The sequence below is a fragment of the Amblyraja radiata genome, chromosome 14 (assembly GCF_010909765.2).
Source record: "Amblyraja radiata isolate CabotCenter1 chromosome 14, sAmbRad1.1.pri, whole genome shotgun sequence".
Taxonomy (NCBI): Eukaryota; Metazoa; Chordata; class Chondrichthyes; order Rajiformes; family Rajidae; genus Amblyraja; species Amblyraja radiata.
Genome location: NC_045969.1, coordinates 46,384,791 through 46,406,678, shown reverse-complemented (window position 1 = coordinate 46,406,678; position 21,888 = coordinate 46,384,791). Strand labels below are relative to the sequence as shown.

Sequence of the window (21,888 nt, the reverse complement as noted above, 5' to 3'; positions counted from 1 at the left end):
TTCGTGAAATCACCCTATACGTTAAATTTAATTTTGTGCAGTGTGTGTTAAAGCAATACAAGGGAAACTGCACAATACAATGCAAGGGAAATTACGCAAAGGAGGGGGCTGTTCCCGCTACAAGATACTTGAGGATCTTTGCTTTGGATCAAAGATTATAGAGGAGCTCTATAATCTTTGCTTTGGATCACAGCGGGTGGCATACCGGAAGTCGCGTGTCGCATTAAGAAATGGCGGCCGTGACGTTCCGTCACGTACTACACGTCAGTCCATTGGATTTCGGAGGAGTGGTCTATCTTGCTCTGCTATAGGATCTTTGATGTACACCATCCAATACGCTTGCGCGTTAATTGGCGGTTGGGGAGGGTGAAGCGCGTGCGCACATATCGCCCGGTGCCGAAAGGAGCGGAGTTGTTTGCTGCCGTGTGGGTGAAAGTCGCTCGTCGCTATGAAAGCTGTCTGTGTGCTGCGTGGGCCCGGCGAGGTCGTTGGGACCGTTAACTTTGAGCAAGCTGTAAGTAACAGCAGTCGAACGATGAGGGAGTTAGTGCCCCCGCGTTTTTTTCTTCTGCAGCCGGTGCGATCGGCGGTTGTCGTTCAATGCATGGACTCCGAAGCTGCCCGCCGGCCTGACAGCAAGCAGCACATGGTGCTGGAGGGCGGCCTGCAACCGGAGCGACTGACAGCAGCGCCAATAAAGCTCAAAAGAGCCAGTCTTGCGTCCAGGTTCACCTCTTTTGATTTATTGAGAGCCATGTTAGAACCAACAGAGATTCTTGACAGAAGCAGACGACATACTGGTCGAAAGAAAGAGCCGACAGGATCAAGACGCGATAACTGTTTGAATCCCAAATAGGCTACCTGGCATGTAGCAAAAGTCGATGTGTAAACAGAAAATGTTGGAAATAATTGTCAGATCAAGCAGTAATGGTAGACGGGTGTTGTGTACTGGAAGGCTGCGTTGAGTAGAGTCACATAGGCCTTGTTTTATTGTCTGGTCGAAACTGGTTTACAGATGACATAAAACTTGGCTGTTTGATTTACAGTGAAGAAGAAAGCTATAGAATACAGGAACAGATGATTAGTTTGGTCTGTTGCATAAACTGGCGAGGTACTATAGGCTTAGAGGTTTAGCCATGAATTGTGGAGCTGGCGTGAAATGCCTATGCCTGCTTTGCTTTCTTAAGTTACAATTAATAGAATAGTCAAATTATGTTTTTCATACTCATAAATACAGTGTGATACAAATGTAATGATATTCTTGCAGCAGCATTGGAGGCATATTGACGAATAAACACACAGAAAACATACTTAAATTACAACATTCTGCAAGACAGTAAAAAGGAAAAAAAATGCATTAATATATATATTTTTAATGTGCCATGTTTGTTGAAGAAGTGGTCCACTGCGTGTTCTGTTGTTGATGTAGAATCGGGGTTGTGTGGGTTGATTCAAGATATCGGGGAGGAACGTAGGCCTTGATGTCCACAATCTGACTGACCAACAAGCTGGAATGCCATGTTCATTTGTTGAGATAGTCTTTACAAGGGCAGAGTTGTAATGCTAGAAATGTATGTAAGATTAATTAAGTTGCAGCTTGTGCAGTGTCCTAGCCTGTCACAATATTGTGATACAATCAGTACTTTCAGGTAAAGGGTGCAGATTAACTTTAAATAGATGTTGCCTGGACTAGAAAGCTATAACTGTGAAGAAATTTTAGAACAGACTGAGTGGAGATTTATTGTGGGGCCTAAGTAGATGCTTAATATTTAGCCCATTTCCCTTGGTCAAAATCCAAGGGGTATAAATTAAAAGTAATTGGCAGCGGATTGGTGATGCGAGCGCTGTGGATTGGGGGGGTGTAGTGGTGTGGGAAATCATCAAGAGAGATTTGGAACGTATTGCATAATGGGTAGAGAAGGCAGAGATTTACATTATGTTTAGATAGCCACTAGATGTGTACTTAAATAACCCAAGCAAATAGAGCTACTGATTACATACTGGAAGGTGGGATTAGCAGCAATTGGCAAAATAGCACCCTCTTTGCTGTACATTTTTCTGATTAAAGTTGCTGTTTAATTTTGATCTTGTTCACCAGATGTTTTGACTTGTTTTGCTTAGTCATGCTGCGTAAGTCATATGAGAAATTAATATCTATAAACAGGAAGGAACATAATTAGCAACGTTTTGGTAACCTTTGTGTGGAGTAGCTGAAAAGAAACTTGATTTCTAGAACTATGCCAGAGCATATCAGATTTTTGCTTAAGAACGGCAGCAATAATTTATTTGAAATCACGCAATACTTTTGAACTATGTTCTTTTGGACATGTGCCAATTTTTGATAATTGCGTTGCGAGCAGTTGAATACATAAAAAATGTGCCTTACTCAATAACAAACTATTTTTTTTCTTTACGGATCTCCTGAAAGAAAAATAATGATAGCAAATGACCTTTTATATGCATAAAATGTCAGCACATCTTATTAGTTTGTGTTTACAGCAGAAGCAATAACAAATTGTGTAACACGGAAAATATCAGTGAAGATTTTGGTTTTATGTTCAAACCTCTCCTGAAAGACTGGAGTATAATTCATCAGAACTGTGTGGTAAAAATCTAGATTGTGCTCTTGTTTGAGTAGCATGTTAAAAGCACATTTTTTCTGCTCTACTGTGTGGTTAAAGGGACCTCATTTGCTTGTGGTGTAGCCAACATTCGCTTCTCAAATCAAAACCTATTTTATTATTGTTTAAGAGTTTCCTAAGCAGAAACCCGCTGTGTGTTTGCAAGTCTTAAAGATGCCAATAACAATTTTTGTACATTGTTAAAGTTGGATACATAGATACATAGACAATAGATGTAGGAGTTGGCCATTCGGCTCTTCCAGCCAGCACCGCCATTCAATGTGATCATGGCTGATCATCCACAATCAGTACCCCGTTCCTGCCTTCACCCCATACCCCTTGATTCTGCTAGCCCTAAGAGCTCTATCTAACTCTCTTTTGAATGCATCCAGTGACTCGGCCTCCATTGCCTTCTGAGGCAGAGAATTCCACAAATTCACAACTCTGTGTGAAAAGTTTTATCCTCATCTCAGTTCTAAATGGCCTACCCCTTATTCTTAAAATGTGGCCCCTGGTTCTGGACTCTCCCAACATCAGGAACATGTTTCCTGTATCTAGCGTGTCCAATCCCTTAATAAATTTATATGCTTCTATCAGATAACCTCTTATCCTTCTAAATTCCAGTGAATACAAGCCCAGTCGCTCCATTCGTTCATCAAATGACAGTCCCGCCATCCCAGGAATTAACCTCGTGAACCTATGCTGCACTCCTTCAATAGCAAGAATGTCCTTCCTCAAGTTAGGATACCAAAACTGCACACAATACTCCAGGTGTGGTCTCACCAGGGCCCTGTACAACTGCTGAACTATATTCAACTCTTTTTATGAAGGCCAACATGCCATTAGCTTTCTTCACTGCCTGCCTTACCTGCATGTTTACTTTCAGTAACTGATGAACAAGGACACCTAGGTCTCATTGCACTTCCCCTTTTCCTAACCTGATACCATTCAGACCCATACCGCCTCACCAATGACGCTGACCCTCGCAGCCTTCCCACTATCTGCTGACTGGAACTACCGATGCTTCGACCGCTGACCTGGACCACTCCCTGCGGGCCTCTCAGCGACTCTGCCGACCCTCGCCACTCCACTTCCCACCAGCGGGCCGCAGCCGTCGCCTTACCTGAGCACCGGGCCCACAGTCTCCACGATGCAGACTCCCACACCACGGGGCCTGACTGTGCTGGGTCTTATAGCTACCCCCCTCCTACAGGGAACCTCAGTGGGGGTTCCACTGGGTCTTCCCCTTCCCCTTTTAGCCAGGTGACCGCAGCTACTCCCACCCATACAATAGTCCTCATGCCTCTCCCACCCCCCCTCTCTGAATACCCAACATCTCCCCCCCCCCCCCCCCACCAGACATCGCCTCCATCTAGTCACCTGCGTTCCTCCGACCCCAACCCCCACCCTCACCATGTGTTCACCATCCTTCCGGACCACCCCCTTTCTGATACAGAACGGTCTGTCCCCAGCAGAGGCTTCACCTTTGTTCCCCTCCGCCAGCACCTCAACGAGTTCCGGGTCCGCCATGATGTAGAGCTCTTCTTCCGTCGCCTCCGCCTTTGAGCCTTTTTCTGTGGTAAGTAGTCCTCACCACCCAGTGATGACCCCTTCTCCCGTCTCCAATAGACCCCCTCCTTCTGGACTCCTCCGGATGGCCCTCTACCTTCTTTAGACCTTTTCATTTCCAACTGCCGGCGGGACATCAACCACCTCAAATTTTCCACTCCCCTTACTCATTCTAAGTTCTCCCCCCTCCCCCCCCCCCCCGAATGAACAGCCCTCCGTTCACTCTGCAGCAACCCCGACTGGATAATCAAACCCATCGACAAGGGAGGTTCCCTGGTAGTCTGGCGCGCTGACCTCTGCCGGAATGAGGCCAGGCGACAACTGTCAGACACCTCCTACTTATCGTAGGACCATGACCCCACAGACGAGCACCATTACTGATTTCATCACTTCCGGCTCTATGCCCTCTAAAGCCTCCAAACTTATCCTTCCCCAGCCTTGCACGGCCTGATTTTATCTTCTCCCCCAAAAGCACAAAGAACTGTCCTGGCAGACCCATTGTTTCTGCTTGTTCATGTCCCACCGAATTAATTTCCACATACCTCGACTCCATATTATCCCCCACCCCCCTGGTCCAATCCCTCCCTACCTATTTTCAAGACACCTCACACGCTCATCGTCTTCTCAATGACTTCCATTTTCCAGGCTCCCACTCCCTCATCTTTACTATGGATGTTCAGTTACTCTGCACCTCCTTCCCCCACCAGGAGGGTCTTAAAGCCCTCTGTTTCTTCCTTGACCGCAGTACCAGCTAATTTCCATCTACCAATACTCTCCGCCTACCAATACCCTGGTCCTTACCCTCAACAACTTCTCCTTCGACTCCTCCCACTTCTTCCAAATCCAAGGCGTAGCTCTGGGGACTCGCATGGACCCTAGCTATGCCTACCTCTTTGTACGGTATGTCGAACAATCCCTGTTCCAGACGTGCACTAGGGATCCCCGAACTCTACCTCCGCTACATTGATGACTGCATTCGTGCTAACTCCTGCACCCATGCAGAACTCGCTGACTTCATTAACTTCACCACTAATTTCCATCCTGCACTCAAATTCACTTGGACCCACCGTTTCTAGATCTCACCGTCTACATCACAGACTATTGACCAGCATCTACTACAAACCTACTGGCTCCCATAGCTATCTTGACTACCTCCTTACTCCCAATTCCGCCGTTTACGCCGCATCTGCGCCCAGGATGAGGTGTTCCATACCAAGGCATCAGAGATGCCCTCATTCTTTAGTAAACGGGGGTTCCCCTCTTCCATTATAGATGAGGCTCTCACTAGGGTCTCCTCGATATCCCAACGCTCCGCTCTTACTCCCCATCCCCCCTATTCGTAACAAGTACAGAGTCCCCCTTGTCCTCGCCTTCCATCCGCTGTTCCAGGTGTCAACTTCTCTACATCGGCGAGACCAAGAGCAGGCTCGGCGATCGTTTCACTGAACACCTCCACTCAGGCCGTGTTAACCCACCTGATCTCCCGGGAGTACTTCAACTCCCCCTCCCATTCCCAATCTGACCTTTTTGTCCTGGGCCTCTTCCATTGTCAGAGTGAGGCCCAGCGCAAATTGGAGGAACAGCACCTCATATTTTGCTTGGGTAGTTTACATCCCAGCGGTATGAACATTGACTCCACTAACTTCAGATAGCCATTGCTTTCTCTCTCCATCCCCTTCCCCTTCCCAGTTCTCCCGTTAGTCTTACTGTCTCTGACTGCATTCTATCTTTATCCCTCCCCCGAGATCAGTCTGAAGAAGCGTCTCGACCTGAAACGTCGCCCATTCCTTCTCTCCAGATATGCTGCCTCACCCGCTGAGTTACTCCAGCATTTTGTATCTAACTTCTGCAGTTCTTTCTTACACCATTCAGATAATCTGCCTTCCTGTTCTTGCCACCAAAGTAGATAACCTCACATTTATCCATATTATACAGCATATGACATGTATCTGCCCACTCACCCAACCTGTCCAAGTCACCCTGCATCCTCATAGCGTCCTCTGCACAATTCACACTTCCACCCAACTTTGTATCATATGCAATTTTGCTAATGGCACTTTTCCTTAATCTAAATCATTATTGTATATTGTAAATAGCTGTGGTACCAGCACTGAGCCTTGCGGCACCCCACAAGTCACTGCCTTATACCTGCCTTTCATAACAAGAGGAGTTGAGTATAGCAGCAAAGAGGTCCTTCTGCAGTTGTACAGGGCCCTAGTGAGACCACACCTGGAGTATTGGTCTCCAAATTTGAGGAAGTACTCTTGGAATTGACAGAGTACAACGTAGGTTCACAAGGTTAATTCCCGGGATGGCGGGACTGTCATATGCTGAGAGAATGGATTGGCTGGGCTTGTATACTCTGGAAGTTAGAAGGATGAGAGGGCATCTTATTGAAACATATAAGATTATTAAGGGTTTGGCTAGAGGCAGGAAACGTGTTCCCGGTGTTGGGGAAGTCCAGAACCAGGGGCCACAGTTTAAGAATAAGGGGTAAGCCATTTAGACCTGAGATGAGGAAACACTTTCCACACAGAGAGTTGTGAGTGTGGAATTCTCTGCCTCAGAGGGCGGTGGAGGCCGGTCCTCTCGATACTTTCAAAAGAGAGCTCGATAGAGCTCTTGAAGATAGCGGAGTCAAGGGATATGAGGAGAAGGCATGAGCAGGGTACTGATTGATGATGATCAGCCATGATCACATTGAATGGCGGTGCTGGCTTGAAGGGTCAAATGGCCTACATCTGCACCTATTGTTTATTGCCATTCTGAAAGGGACCCGTTAATCCCTACTCTTTGTTCCCTGTCTGCCAACCAATTTTCTATCTATGTCAGTACCCTACCCCCAATACCATGTGCTCTAATTGTGCCCACTAATCTGTGGGGCCTTATCAAAGGCTTTCTGATAGTCCAGGTACACTACATCTACTGGTTCTCCCATGTCCACTTTACTTGTTACATCCTCAAAAAATTCCAGAAGATTCGTCAAGCATGATTTCCCCTTTGTAAATACTTGCTGATTTGGATCAATCCTGTTACTGCTATCCAAATGCGCCGCTATTACATCTATATAATTAAAAGTCTCATCTTGACCACTTCCTGTCTGTGCTGTAAATTGGTTTTAGAAATGTCACTGATTTTTGGCCATCTTACAGTCCTCTTCCATTGAGCAGGCCCCGAGGATTTTTCCCATCGATGAAAAATAAAAAAGTTATGAGTTTAAAAAAAAACAAAAAACTTGAGATCAGCTGATTGGTCCTGTTGCCTGTCAATCACCGCGATGAACGTAACGCCCCTTCCTGGGGGGGCAGGATTATAAAACTCCGGATGCCTGGACGTAAGTCAGTCACTGCAAGATCATATGGGAGAGGCCACGATTGTCATTCTAATCTGTGAATCAACTGAACTGTGAGTCTGCAATGTACTTGCAATAAATCATTTGTTAGCCCTTCATGACAATGCAATGAGTTGTTTGCCCTGCCCTGTGCTTGAGACTGCAATGCAAAATGGAAATGAAATGACAATGCCATGAGTTGTTTGGCCTGCCCTGTGCTTGGGACTGCAATGAAAAATGGAAGTGAAATGACAATGCCATGAGTTGTTTGGCCCGCCCTGTGCTTGGAACTGCAATGCAAAATGGAAGTGAAATGACAATGCCATGAGTTGTTTGGCCCGCCCTGTGCTTGAGACTGCAATGCAAAATTGGCGTGAAATGACAATGCCATGAGTTGTTTGGCTTGCCCTGTGCTTGAAATGGAAATGCAATATGGAAATGAAATGAAATGAGTTGTTTGGCCTGCCTGAAACCACTAATTTCGGCCCACAGGGCCCCTATTAGCCGAGAAACCAGTCCCTTTTGCACAAAATGCCCGTATTAGCCCAGGATGAGCATTTTGGCCCTAAAGGCCCGTGCCAGGCGTGGAAAAGTCCAGGAAAATTGTCTTTCACTGAGATTACATTCATTTTTTTTAAGTCTCTTCGGCCCATCAGGCCTGTACTAGCCCCGGAGGAGTCCCTTCGGCCCATCAGTAAGTATTCCCCCTGCAAGTATTAAACCTCACCCCAGTATTTCTCTCTCTCCCTTCATTGGAACCCTCTAAGTCTATCCTGGCCAAGATAGACTTTCCTCCTTCATTGGTGATCTGCAGAAAACGATGAAAATGTCTAAAATTGATTCTCCACCCTCTCCCCCTTCTCTCTCAGTCTCTCGCCTGTTTTGGGCAGAATTTCTGGCAGTTTCTGAGCTGCCAGTCCATCAGGCCTGAGTGACTGAGCTGCCACCCCTCCAGGCCTGAGCTGCCACTCCTCCAGGCCTGAGTGACTGAGCTGCCACCCCTCCAGACCTGAATGACTGAGCTGCCAGCCCACCAGGCCTGAGTGACTGAGCTGCCAGCCCGCCAGGCCTGAGTGACTGAGCTGCCAGCCCAAGTCCATTCGGCCCACCATATCCATACTAGCCCTCTGGAAACCAGTCCCCTTGGCCCACCATATCCATACTAGCCCTCTGTAAACCAGTCCCTTTGGCCCACAACACCCATACTAGCGCTCCAGAAAGCCCAACCCCCACTGGCCACCAATATTGGAATAGGTTGAGAGGTGGAATATTGCGTTGTGGTGAGCATGGGACCCAACGGATCACACTTAGTCTAGTCTTTAATAATCGACTCCAGCATCTTCCCCACCACCGATGTCAGGCTAACTGGTTTATAATTCCCTGTTTTCTCTCTCCCTCCTTTCTTAAAAGTGGGATAACATTAACTACCCTCCAATCCACAGGACCCAATCCAGAATCTATAGAACATTGGGAAATGATCACCAATCCATGATTTCTAGAGCAACCTCCTTGAGTACCCTGGTATGCAGACCATCAGGCCCTGGGGATTTATCAGTCTTCAGTCCCATCAGTCTACCCAACACCATTTCCTGACTAATGTGAATTTCCTTCAGTTCCTCTGTCACCTTAGGTTCTCTGTCCCCTAGTACATCTGGGAGATTTATTTGTGTCTTTCTTAGTGAAGACAGAACCAATGTATCTGTTCAACTTGTCTGCCATTTCCTTGTTCCCCATAATAAATTCACCTGTAGGAAAGAGATCTATAAATAAAACTTTCAAATGTTTGAGATTTGATTTAGAGTTTTGAGATCCAGTTCTTGGGGAAATTGGACCTGATGCACTTCTTGGCATTTTGAAGTCCACATCAGGGGAATTAATGTTACACTTTTAATTAAAGCTATTCTACTCTATTTATGTGTAATTTGTTCATGTGTAAACTTAATTAATTGGAAGTTTTGTTTTAATGCACAAATTATTTATAAAATATGAGCTAATTATGAATATGGAAAACGACTCTTGAATCAGAAATTGACGTATTTTTGTTTTGGGTAGATGTTTTGTATGCATGGATACAAGTGCACTCCATAATGCTTGGGACAAATACCCATTTATTTATTTATTTGCCTCTGTACTCCACAATTTGAGATTTGTAATGGAAAAAATTAAACAGATTAAACAGACCTACCAAGGGGTTGCAGTTATATAAAAGCTGAGGAGCAGCTCTGGGAATTCACAACATTATTGCTTTATTTATATAGCACATTTTAAGTCAACTTGCATTGACACCAAAGTGCTTTACATAAATTAAATAATAAATTTACATACAAACCATAGAAAAAGGTTAAAAATAAATAAAGAAAGAAAATGGACACAACACATTATAGAGTTCAACACAAACATCCCCCCACAGCAGAATCAAAAATGTCCACTGTGGGGAAAGGCAGCAGAAAGTTAAGTCCTCTTCCTCTGAAACACCCGAGGTCGGGGCCCATTTGTGGCCTTGCAGCCAGTCCGATGATTTTCAGGGCCCTCTTGCCGTGAAGATGGAACACTGGCGTCGGGTGAAACAATTCATCAAGCGGCTTGGAAAGTCTGGAGCGGCTACTTCCTCCCCGGAGACCGGGGCACTCGTAGACTTCATGCCGCGCCGGTTGGAGCTCCGACCTCGGCGAACTCGATCCCAGGCTCCGCGGTGCTCCAAATCCAGCGCCGCCCGCGGCCAGACGCCCGCAGCCCCAGCTCCGCGATGTTTGGATCGACGGCCACAGCGCTCCGGAGCATACCGCACGGCGACCCGGCAAGGCATCGCCCGCTCCGTGGCTCCGCTCCGTGATGGTGTCCTTGCGCTGCGCCGCCGCCGAAGCTGTAGTCCCGGCCGGTCCCGACAGGAAACGCCGCTCCATTCTCGATGGTAGGCCGCGAGGACGGGGCGAAGAAGCAGCTCGGAGGGATGCTGCCTCTCCGACCAGGTAGGGGACTAAGAATTAAAGTTTCCCCCTTCCCCACCCCACCCACCACATAAAAGACCTCCACTAACATTTTGGACAGGATTTAAAATAAAAAAAAGGTGAAGAGACGGACTGCGGGCAGGCTGCCATACACAGACGGCGCCCACTCCCGCACATCCGCCATCTTAAAAGTGACACCATGAAGTCTTGGGCATTTGTCAAACATGAGCAAGAAAACTTACACACCATTTGCTCATCATTCTCAGCTGATGTGTCATTATTCTGTATAACATTTGGAAGAAGGCACAAATAATTATGGGTGAGAGACGATGTCCATCATCAAGGGTGATCTGATATCACGATCACTGATGAATCTCACAGATGCTCCATGTGTGGCATTATCGTTGTTCTTATCAAGTCCACACACAAGATTAAAAGTTGTTGAGCCAGAGCTGAACACACCTCTCGGCATTTGCATACAATGGTATCTGTCCTGCGCTTCTTGTGCGTGGTGGTGGAAAGATTGGTGAAAACAGGGCTGCGACGTGAACGCTCTTTCCTTGACCCCATTATCGTGCAAAGTGGGATGTACTTGGAGCAGATCTGGTAGCTCAGAATTGTCTTTACAAAGGCACTGTTGGCTATCGGTAGCAGAATTGTACTGCTTAACCACCTGTAACCTTGTGGCCTTTGGATTTGGGTCAGAGGATAGTTTGAGATTATTCAATCAAAGATAAGGATGACTGTCCAGAATCTCATATTTTGGTTCAATGTACACTTAGTGAACATTTAATGAAATGAATGTTCTTTGTTTAATGTACTCTGCAAGTTAAACAGAAATGCATTCCTCATTGTGCCTGAATTCCCTGAATGTGGAATTTCTTTAATGATCCTGGTATTTGTGGGTAGACAAAAGTGCTGGAGAAACTCAGCGGGTGCGGCAGCATCTATGGAGCGAAGGAAATAGGTAAAGTTTTGGGCTGAAACTCTTCTTCAGACTGGTATTTGTGGAGGGTTTTTTTGTGAAATATTTGCTCTTGCATTGTAGGTTTGGAAGTTGTCTTTTGTTTGATGCCCATTTGCTTTTGTAAAATCTAACTTGACGCATTAAGTTGGGTATTACGGAGAACCTGAGTTTTGGTGGCACAGTGGCGTGGCTGGTAGAGCTGCTGCCTCGCAGCACCAGAGACCTGGGTTCGATCCAGAGTTTGGGTGTTGTCCGTGTGGAGTTTGCACATTCTCCTGGTGACCGCGTTGGTTTCCCTTGGATGATCTGGTTTCTTTCCACATCCCAGAGATGTGTGGGTTTGCAGGTTAATTGGCCTCTGTATATTTTTCCTTGTGTGTAGGGAGTGGATAAGAGATTGGGATAACATAGAACTAATGTGATTGGTGACCGATGATGGGCATGGACTGAAGGGCCTGTATCCATGCTACATCTTTAAACTAAACTGTCTACTTTATTAAAATAAAAGACCATAAATGAGCCAAAAATTGGACACAGCCTAAAAACCTGGATAAATGTTGCAAAAATGTTAACTTTAGCTTAAAACACATCTAGAATGTGAGCACCAAATTTCTTCAGTTATCATATATTGCAACAGAACAGTTGGAATCCAGATCTGAAAGTGTTCCTAATTTTAAATAATGTGGAGAGCTATACAGCAGAACAATTCAAATGGAGCTCTGACTCTAAGCAGATTTTTTTTCTTCTCAAAATCAATAGTTTAACACTGATGCACAAAATTGCACTGATGACACCAATTAACACCAAATTATTAAAGGTTGACCCAAAGGAAATTGAATGGGCTTGGGCAGCATTGCATTTTGCATGTAAACTAAGTTGGCTAAAGTTGTGATTGTTAGTTTGTTGCCTCTTTGTGTACATGAAGAAACCATTTTTTTGAAACGTTTCTAGTATTTAAACTTTTAATATAAACAGGTAATGCATCTGCCATTTTGGAAATATTTTACAAATTGACTTGCGTTTTATTTGAACATCTGCATTTAGTACGGTTTTAAATGAGTGGCACTTGTGCTTTGTGTTTTTCAAGTTAGTTGGGGAAATGAGGTTCACTTGTCAAATTATTTACTTTTAACAATGATACCTCTACTCTATTCTGTTCACTAATTATCTGGCAACTGAAAACAAAGCCTCCACACTGAGGAATCGTTACAAGTTTATGTGATGATTTTGTCAATTAAATTGATCATGTTACATTTGGAGGCTGTTTGTGGTCTAACTGCTTCTTCTACAGATTAATATTGAATTGTATCTTAAGTACTGCTGAAGCAATTATGCTTTTTTTAATTATGAAATTTGTTTTTAGGCAGAGGAACCTGTGACTATGAAAGGAAGCATCGCTGGGTTAAACCCTGGGAAACATGGATTCCACGTTCATGCTTTTGGGGATAATACAAATGGTATGGACTGAAATTTTTTGTTCTAATAAAATTATGAAGCCTACCACTTTGTGGTTTTGATTTTTAATATAGCAATTATTTATTAAAAACAGAGGCAAAAAGCAGAAATATTTAAATATTTAACTATTTTAAAGACCCAAGAGTTATAAATCTCAATGTTGATAAAAAGTAATTAAGTAAAATAGCTTTCCTGAACAGATTAAAAATGGATTGTATTCTGACGTAGTGCCTTTCCCAGAACGATAGAACTTTTTTAAATGAGCAAAACAACAGGAAAAATGTGCTTTCAGGACATGGGTGATGATTAAATAATTATTTGTTCAGACATAAAATTGGACTTAATATGGCTGATTGACTAAAGAGGTCAAAGGTAAATTGGCTTAAACGTGGAAGCATAAAACTAGAAATAAAGACTTTCCTTCCAGTGTGATATTCTGACATCCTATCCCCATCATAAGAAGCCGTTCATAATGTAGCTTTGGAAGTAGAAAAAATGCTGGGGTAACTCAGTGGGTCAGGCAGCAGCTCTGGAGAATCGGAATAGATGACGTTTCGGGTCGATACCCTTCATCAGACTCTGGGAGGGGGACACTGGGGGTATGGAAAGGTGCAGAACTAGGCACTGCCTGCATCAATGACACAGGAAAGGTGGAGCTCAAATTGTTGGCTGGGAACAAGGTGATTATGAAGGAACACATGGTGAAATTAGCAAGAGGACTGGGGAGGGAAAGGGACTGAGAAAGGGGGATTGTAAGGGTTACTTGAAGTTAAATAAATCGATATTCATGCCACTGGATTGTAAGCTGCCCAAGCGAAATATGAGGTCCAATTTGCATGTGGCCTCACTCTGACAGTGGAGGAGGCCCAGGACAGAAAGGTCCCTAGGGGAGTGGGAAGGGGAGATAAAATGTTTGGCAACTGGGATATCGCATAGGCCAAAGCGGACTGAGCGCAGGTATTCATTGAATCGGTGGCCCAGCCTGCACCTGTGTCGCAGACATACAGGAGTCCACGCCGAGAACACAGTACTCAGAACACAGAACACAGAGAATACAGTAGATGAGTTTGGTGGAAGTGCAAGTGAACCTCTGCCTCATCTGAAACGACTGTCGAGGTCCCTGAATGGAGCCGAGGGAGGAGGTATAGGGACTGGTGTTGCATATCCTGCAGTTGCAGAGGAAAGTAACTGGGGAGAGAATGAATTAACAAGGGAGTTCTGGAGGAAATGGTCTCTGCGGAAATGGGTGGAGTTGGGAAGATGTGTGGTGGTGGGATCCCATTGGAGATGGCGAAAATGTCGGAAAATTATGTGCTGTATGCGACGGCTGATGGGGTGAAAGATGAGGACTAGGGGGACTCTGATCCTGTTGCGGCTGGAGGGAGGGGGAACAAGAGCTGAGCTACCGGATACCTAGGACACGTGCCTTGTCTATGGCAGAAGAGGAGAGCCCCCGTTCTCAGATTCAGATTCAGATTCAGATTCAACTTTAATTGTCATTGTCAGTGTACAGTACAGAGACAACGAAATGCAGTTAGCATCTCCCTGGAAGAGCGACATAGAATATGATTTCAATAAATAAATCTGTTTACATGCATACAGTCATAGACTTCTTTTTTCCTGTGGGAGGAGTGTCCAGGGGGGGGGGGGGGGGGGTGGTGATTGGCAGTCACCGAGGTACATTGTTGAGTAGTGTGACAGCCGCAGGGAAGAAGCTGTTCCTGGACCTGCTGGTCCGGCAACGGAGAGACCTGTAGCGCCTCCCGGATGGTAGGAGGGTAAACAGTCCATGGTTGGGGTGAGAGCAGTCCTTGGCGATGCTGAGCGCCCTCCGCAGACAACGCTTGCTTTGGACAGACTCAATGGAGGGGAGCAAGAAACCGGTGATGCGTTGGGCAATTTTCACCACCCTCTGCAGTGCTTTCCGGTCGGAGACGGAGCAGTTGCCATACCATATTGTGATACAGTTGGTAAGGATGCTCTCGATGGTGCAGCGGTAGAAGTTCACCAGGATTATATGTAGAATGCGGACATCTCGGATGTCCTGGTATGGAACATTTCATCTCGGATGCAAATGCGACAGAGATGGAGTAATTGGTTGTGGGGGATAGAGTCTTCGCAGGAGGCAGGTTGGGAAGAAGTGTAGTCTGGATAGCTGTCGGAGTCAGTGGGTTTGTAATCTTTGGTGTAAACCAGCATCTGCCTATCCTTCTTACACATGCAGCTTTGGAACATGGTCAGTGATGCTCAAGATCATTATGAATTTAAAAGGCACTCGAGTTTGAAATAATGGACAACATTCACGAATAAATTGCAATAGTCTCAAAAAAGAGCCACTTAGTTGAAATTTTGAACTATTGAGCCACATTCTCCCACCTCCTCGAGTGCTACAGTTCCTACTCCAAAGACTTGCAAAGTTTATTGTAGGTAGTGCTTTAACCTAAGTGCTGCCTTTTGGATGTGATGCAAAGTTAAGGGCTCATTAGTTGAATGCAAGAGACGCTTGTCACTCCCTCTTCTCCCCTGTCCCATCAGGCAAGAGGTACAAAAGTTTGAAAGCACATACCTCTAGATTCAGGAGTCCCAACTGTTATCAGGCAACTGAATCGTCTTCTCACCAGCAAAAGTGCGGTCCTGACCTCCCATCTATCTCTTTGGAACTATATTTTATTGGGCATTGTCTTGCACTAAATGTTGTACCTTTTATCCGGAAGTGGTAGTGCATGTCGGCACAAACGATGACGGAAAGAAGGGGATGAATATTCTGCAGCGTGACTTTAGAGAGCTTGGAAAAATGCTGAAAAGCAGGATCTCCGGTTTGCTTCCAGTTCCTCGTACTGGCGAGAGCAGGAACAGGGAGATACGGGACCTGAATGTGTGGCTGAGGAACTGGTATAAGGGGGAACTGTACAAAAGGGACGGATTGCATCTTAACAGATGGGGGACCAGCATTCTGGCAGGCAGGTTTGCCACTGGTACACGGGTGGTTTTAAACTGAATAAGGGGGGTGGGGTGTCAAATGGGTTAGTCGAGGATGGAGTTAAAGGGAAAGGGTTTCTTAAATGTGCGAGCAGAGAGTCAGAGGGGTGTAAAATGAGGGTAGAAGCCAAAAAGGGCCACTTTTCAACATAATTGTATAAGGGGTAAGAGTGTTGTAAAAACAAGCCCGAAGGCTTTGTGTCTCAATGCAAGGAGCATTTGTAATAAGGTGGATGAGTTGAATGTGCAGATAGCTATTAATGACTATGACATAGTTGGGATCACGGAGACATGGATCCAGGGTGACCAAGGCTGGGAGCTGAACATTCAGGGATATTCAATGTTCAGGAGGGATAGACAGAAAGGAAAAGGAGGTGGGGTAACGTTGCTAGTTAGAGAGGAGATTAACGCAATAGAAAGGAAGGACATTAGCTTGGAGGATGTGGAATCGATATGGGTAGAGCTGGGGAACACTAAGGGGCAGAAAACGCTAGTGGGAGTTGTGTACAGGCCACCTAACAGTAGTAGTGGAGTTGGGGATGGCATCAAACAGGCAATTAGAAATGCGTGCAACAAAGGTAAAACAGTTATAATGGGTGACTTCAATCTACATATAGATTGAGTGAATCAAATTGGCTAGGGTGCTGAGGAAGAGGATTTCTTGGAATGTATGCGGGATAGTTTTCTAAACCAACATGTAGAGGAACCAACGAGAGAGCAGGCTATCCTAGACTGGGTATTGAGTAATGAAGGGTTAGTTAGCAGTCTTGTTGTGCATGGCCCCTTGGGCAAGAGTGACCATAATATGGTTGAGTTCTTCATTAGGATGGAGAGTGACATTGTTAATTCAGAAACAAGGGTCCTGAACTTAAAGTTCAAGTTCAAGTGAGTTTATTGTCATGTGTCCCTGTATAGGACAATGAAATTCTTGCTTTGCTTAAGCACACAGAAAATAGTAGGCATTTACTACAAAACAGATAAATGTGTCCATATACCATGATATAAATATATACACACATGAATAAATAAACTGGTAGTGCAAATAACAGAAAGCGGTTGCTAATAATCAGAGTTTTGTCCGAGCCAGGTTTAATAGCCTGACGGCTGAGGGGAAGTAGCTATTCCTGAACCTGGTTGTTGCAGTCTTCAGGCTCCTGTACCTTCTACCTGAAGGTAGCAGGGAGATGAGTGTGTGGCCAGGATGGTGAGGGTCTTTGATAATACTGCCAGCCTTTTTGAGGCAGCGACTGCGATAAATCCCCTCGATGGAAGGAAGGTCAGAGCCGATGATGGACTGGGCAGTGTTTACGACTTTTTGTAGTCTTTTCCTCTCCAGGGCGCTCAAATTTCCGAACCAAGCCACGATGCAACCGGTCAGCATGCTCTCGACTGTGCACCTGTAGAAGTTAGAGAGAGTCTTCCTGGACAATCCGACTCTCCGTAATCTTCTCAGGAAGTAGAGGCGCTGATGAGCTTTTTTGATAATTGCGTTAGTGTTCTCGGACCAGGAAAGATCTTCAGAGATGTGCACCCCCAGGAATTTGAAGTTCTTGACCCTTTCAACCATCGACCCGTTGATATAAATGGGGCTGTGGGTCCCCCTCCTACTCCTTCCAAAGTCCACAATCAGTTCCTTGGTTTTGCTGGTGTTGAGGGCCAGGTTATTGCGCTGGCACCATATGGACAGTTGCTCGATCTCTCTTCTGTACTCTGACTCATCCCCATCAGTGATACGCCCCACAATAGTGGTGTCGTCAGCGAACTTGATGATGGAGTTCGCACTGTGGTTCGCTACGCAGTCATGGGTATAGAGTGAGTACAGCAGGGGGCTGAGCACGCAGCCTTGAGGTGCACCCGTGCTGATTGTTATTGAGGCTGACACATTTCCACCAATACGAACAGACTGTGGTCTGTGGACGAGGAAGTCGAGGATCCAGTTGCAGAGGGATGCGCAGAGACCCAGTTCTGCGAGTTTGGTAACCAGTTTGGAGGGGATGATTGTGTTAAATGCCGAGCTGTAATCAATGAATAACAGCCTGACATATGAGTTTTTGTTGTCCAAGTGGTCCAGTGCGGAGTGGAGGGCCAGCGAGATCGCATCCACCGTTGATCTGTTGTGGCGGTATGCGAACTGCAGTGGGTCCAGGTTTTTGTCGATGTAGGAGTTGATTTGCTCCATGATCAACCTCTCAAAGCACTTCATCACCACCGGCGTTAGTGCTACTGGTCGATAGTCATTGAGGCACGTCACCTTACTCTTCTTGGGCACCGGTATAATTGATGCCCTTTTAAAGCAGGTGGGGACCTCAGACCTCAGAAGTGAGAGGTTGAAAATGTCCGTAAAAACTCCCGCCAGTTCGTCCGCACAGGTTTTTAGAACACGGCCGGGTATACCATCAGGTCCAGGTGCTTTTCGGGGGTTCACCCCTCTGAAGGATTTCCTGACATCGGCCTCTGTGACTGAGACTGAAATGCCATCACAGCGAATGGGGGATCGGGAAGGCACATCAGTATTCTCCCTGTCAAAGCGTGCGTAAAACGCATTGAGCTCGTCAGGGAGTGATGTTACACCGGCATTCGAGCTGCCTCCTGGTGACTTTGAGGGTATGAGATGTGAATTGGCCAAGATAGACTGGCAATTGATTCTAAAAGGGTTGACAGTGGATATGCAATGGAAGTCAGAAACAGGTGAATTGATCATGGGAAACAAAGACATGGCAGACCAATTGAATAATTACTTTGGTTCTGTCTTCACTAAGGAAGACATAAATAATCTGCCGGAAATAGCAGGGGACCGGGGGTCAAATGAGATGGAGGAACTGAGTGAAATCCAGGTTAGCCGGGAAGTGGTGTTAGGTAAATTGAATGGATTAAAGGCCGATAAATCCCCAGGGCCAGGTAGGCTGCATCCCAGAGTACTTAAGGAAGTCGCTGCAGAAATAGTGGATGCATTAGTGATAATTTTTCAAAACTCTTTAGATTCTGGAGTAGTTCCTGAGGATTGGAGAGTAGCTAATGTAACCCCACTTTTTAAAAAGGGACGGAGAGAGAAAACGGGGAATTACAGACCAGTTAGTCTAATATCGGTAGTGGGGAAACTGCTAGAGTCAGTTATTAAAGATGGGATAGCAGCACATTTGGAAAGTGGTGAAATCATTGGACAAAATCAGCATGGATTTATGAAAGGTAAATCATGTCTGACGAATCTTATAGAATTTTTCGAGGATGTAACTAGTAGAGTGCATAAGGGAGAACCAGTGGATGTGTTATATCTGGACTATCAGAAGGCTTTTGACAAGGTCCCACATAATAGATTAGAATACAAACTTAAAGCACACGGTATTGGGGGTTCAGTATTGATGTGGATAGAGAGAACAGACAGGAAACAAAGAGTAGGAGTAAATGGGTCCTTTTTACAATGGCAGGCAGTGACTAGTGGGGTACCGCAAGGCTCAATGCTGGGACCCCAGCTATTTACAATATATATTAATGATTTGGACAAGGGAATTGAATGCAACATCTCCAAGTTTGCGGATGACACGAAGCTGGGGGGCAGTGTTAGCTGTGAGGATGATGCTAGGAGGCTGCAAGGTGACTTGGATAGGCTGGGTGAGTGGGCAAATGCATGGCAGATGCAGTATAATGTGGATAAATGTGAGGTTATCCACTTTGGTGGCAAAAACAGGAAAGTAGACTATTATCTGAATGGTGGCCGATTAGGAAAAGGGGAGGCAACGAGACCTGGGTGTCATGGTAGACCAGTCATTGAAAGTAGGCATGCAGGCGCAGCAGGCAGTGAAGAAAGCAAATGGTATGTTAGCATTCATAGCAAAAGGATTTGAGTATAGGAGCAGGGAGGTTCTACTGCAGTTGTACAGGGTCTTGGTGAGACCACACCTGGAGTATTGCGTACAGTTTTGGTCTCCCAATCTGAGGAAAGACATTCTTGCCATAGAGGGAGTACAGAGAAGGTTCACCAGACTGATTCCTGGGATGTCCGGACTTTCATATGAAGAAAGACTGGATAGACTCGGCTTGTACTCGCTAGAATTTAGAAAATTGAGGGGGGATCTTATAGAAACTTACAAAATTCTTAAGGGGCTGGACAGGCTAGATGCAGGAAGATTGTTCCCGATGTTGGGGAAGTCCAGAACAAGGAGTCACAGTTTAAGGAAAAGGGGGAAATCTTTTAGGACCGAGATGAGAAAAGCATTTTTCACACAGAGTGGTGAATCTCTGGAATTCTCTGCCACAGAAGGTAGTTGAGGCCAGTTCATTGGCTATATTTAAGAGGGAGTTAGATGTGGCCCTTGTGGCTAAAGGGATCAGGGGGTATGGAGAGAAGACAGGTACAGGATACTGAGTTGGATGATCAGCCATGATCATATTGAATGGCGGTGCAGGCTCGAAGGGCCGAATGGCCTACTCCTGCACCTATTTTCTATGTTTCTATCTATACACTGTGGACTGTTTGATTGTTATCATGTATAGTCTTTTCTTTCACTCGATAGCACGCAACAAAATCTTTTCACTGTACCTTGGTACATGTGACAATAATAAACTAAACTAACAGCTGGAGAAATTATCCACCATTACAAGACCAATATTTATTCTGCCAAACTGGTTGGGCACAAATTGACAGAACCTTTGGCCCTAATACAACAGTGACTTTATTTCATGCCAATAAAAGTGCATTTGCACATCTCTGGATCTATCACATTGAGGTATCTTAAGTAATCTTTCAATAAGAAAATTGGAACTGACTGTTAAGAGGGAAAGCTGCTGGTTCTGATATCCAAATGTGTTAGAATGATGCTGACAAGACAAAATGAACAGCAACTTTCTGTAAGATTTAAGAGTTTAAGTACACCATTCTATTACTTGGCAATGAGCAATAATTGACAAGGAGATGGTAGTTTTTGGTTTAGAGAGGTTACAGCCAGTCTGAAGAAGGGTCTCGACCTAAACGTCACCCATTCCTTCTCTCCAGACATGTTGCCAGTCCTGCTGAGTTACTCCAGCATTTTGTGTCTGTCTCAGCCACTATGTTGACTTCTGTTCTATTTTTCCCACATAATCCTTTAGCCTGTTATTCTGTCTTGCCTGTGCTTGGTTTTATCTCTCAATCCTTAGGCAAAGATCATTCAAAGTGTGTTTATGGTCTTTAACCAGAGTCCACCTTATTTTGGACGTCAGTGATCAAATGCCACTAAATGCCATTAAAGGCCTCAAGAGATCCACCAGGTCAGCAGTTTATGCTAGTTTAGCTACGATGCACCATCACCTCTCATTTGTACAGATAGTTCCCATGCATTTCTCCTTCTTCCCTGGAGACCACCAATTACAGTGCCCATAATGTTTGGGACAAGGACTCATCATTTATTTATTTACCTCTGTACTCCACAATTTGGGATTTGTAATAGAAACAAAATCACATGTGGTTAAAGTGCACATTGTCAGATTTTAATAAAGGCCATTTTTACGCATTTTGGTTTCACCATGTAGAAATTACAGCAGTGTTTATACATAGTCCCCCCCATTTCAGGGCACCATAATGTTTGTGACACAGCAATGTCATGAAAATGAAAGTAGTCATGTTTAGTATTTTGTTGCATATCCTTTGACTGCTTGAAGTTTACAATTCATGGACATCACCAGTTGCTGGGTGTCTTCTCTGGTGATGCTCTGCCAGGCCTGTATTGCAGCCATCTTTAGTTTATGCTTGTTTTGGGGGCTAGTCCCCTTCAGTTTTCTCTTCAGCATATAAAAGGCATGCTCAATTGGGTTCAGATCAGGTGAATGACTTGGCCAATCAAGAATTAACAATTTTTTAGCTTTGAAAAACTCCTTGGTTGCTTTATCAGTATGTTTGGGATCATTGTCTTGCTGTAGAATGATCCGCTGGCAAATGGTTTTGAGGCATTTGTTTGAAGGAGCAGATAGGATGTGTCTATACCAGGGATCGGCAACCTACGGCCCACGGGCCCAGCCCGTAACCCAAAATAATCCGGCCCGCAG

The 21,888-nt window shown here is 45.2% G+C and overlaps 1 protein-coding gene across 2 annotated transcripts in view; it reads left to right on the top strand.

Moving 5' to 3' along the window:
- The first annotated feature begins 367 nt into the window (after nt 1-367).
- LOC116980724 (superoxide dismutase [Cu-Zn]-like) overlaps nt 368-21,888 on the top strand; it is a 48,785-nt gene continuing 27,264 nt past the window's right edge. For both annotated transcript variants that reach the window (XM_033033226.1, XM_033033225.1), the window contains exons 1-2: nt 368-514; nt 12,800-12,893. In XM_033033226.1, coding sequence (XP_032889117.1) covers nt 449-514; nt 12,800-12,893 — 160 coding nt within the window. In that variant the 5' untranslated portion in view covers nt 368-448. The remainder of the gene's footprint in view (nt 515-12,799; nt 12,894-21,888) is intronic.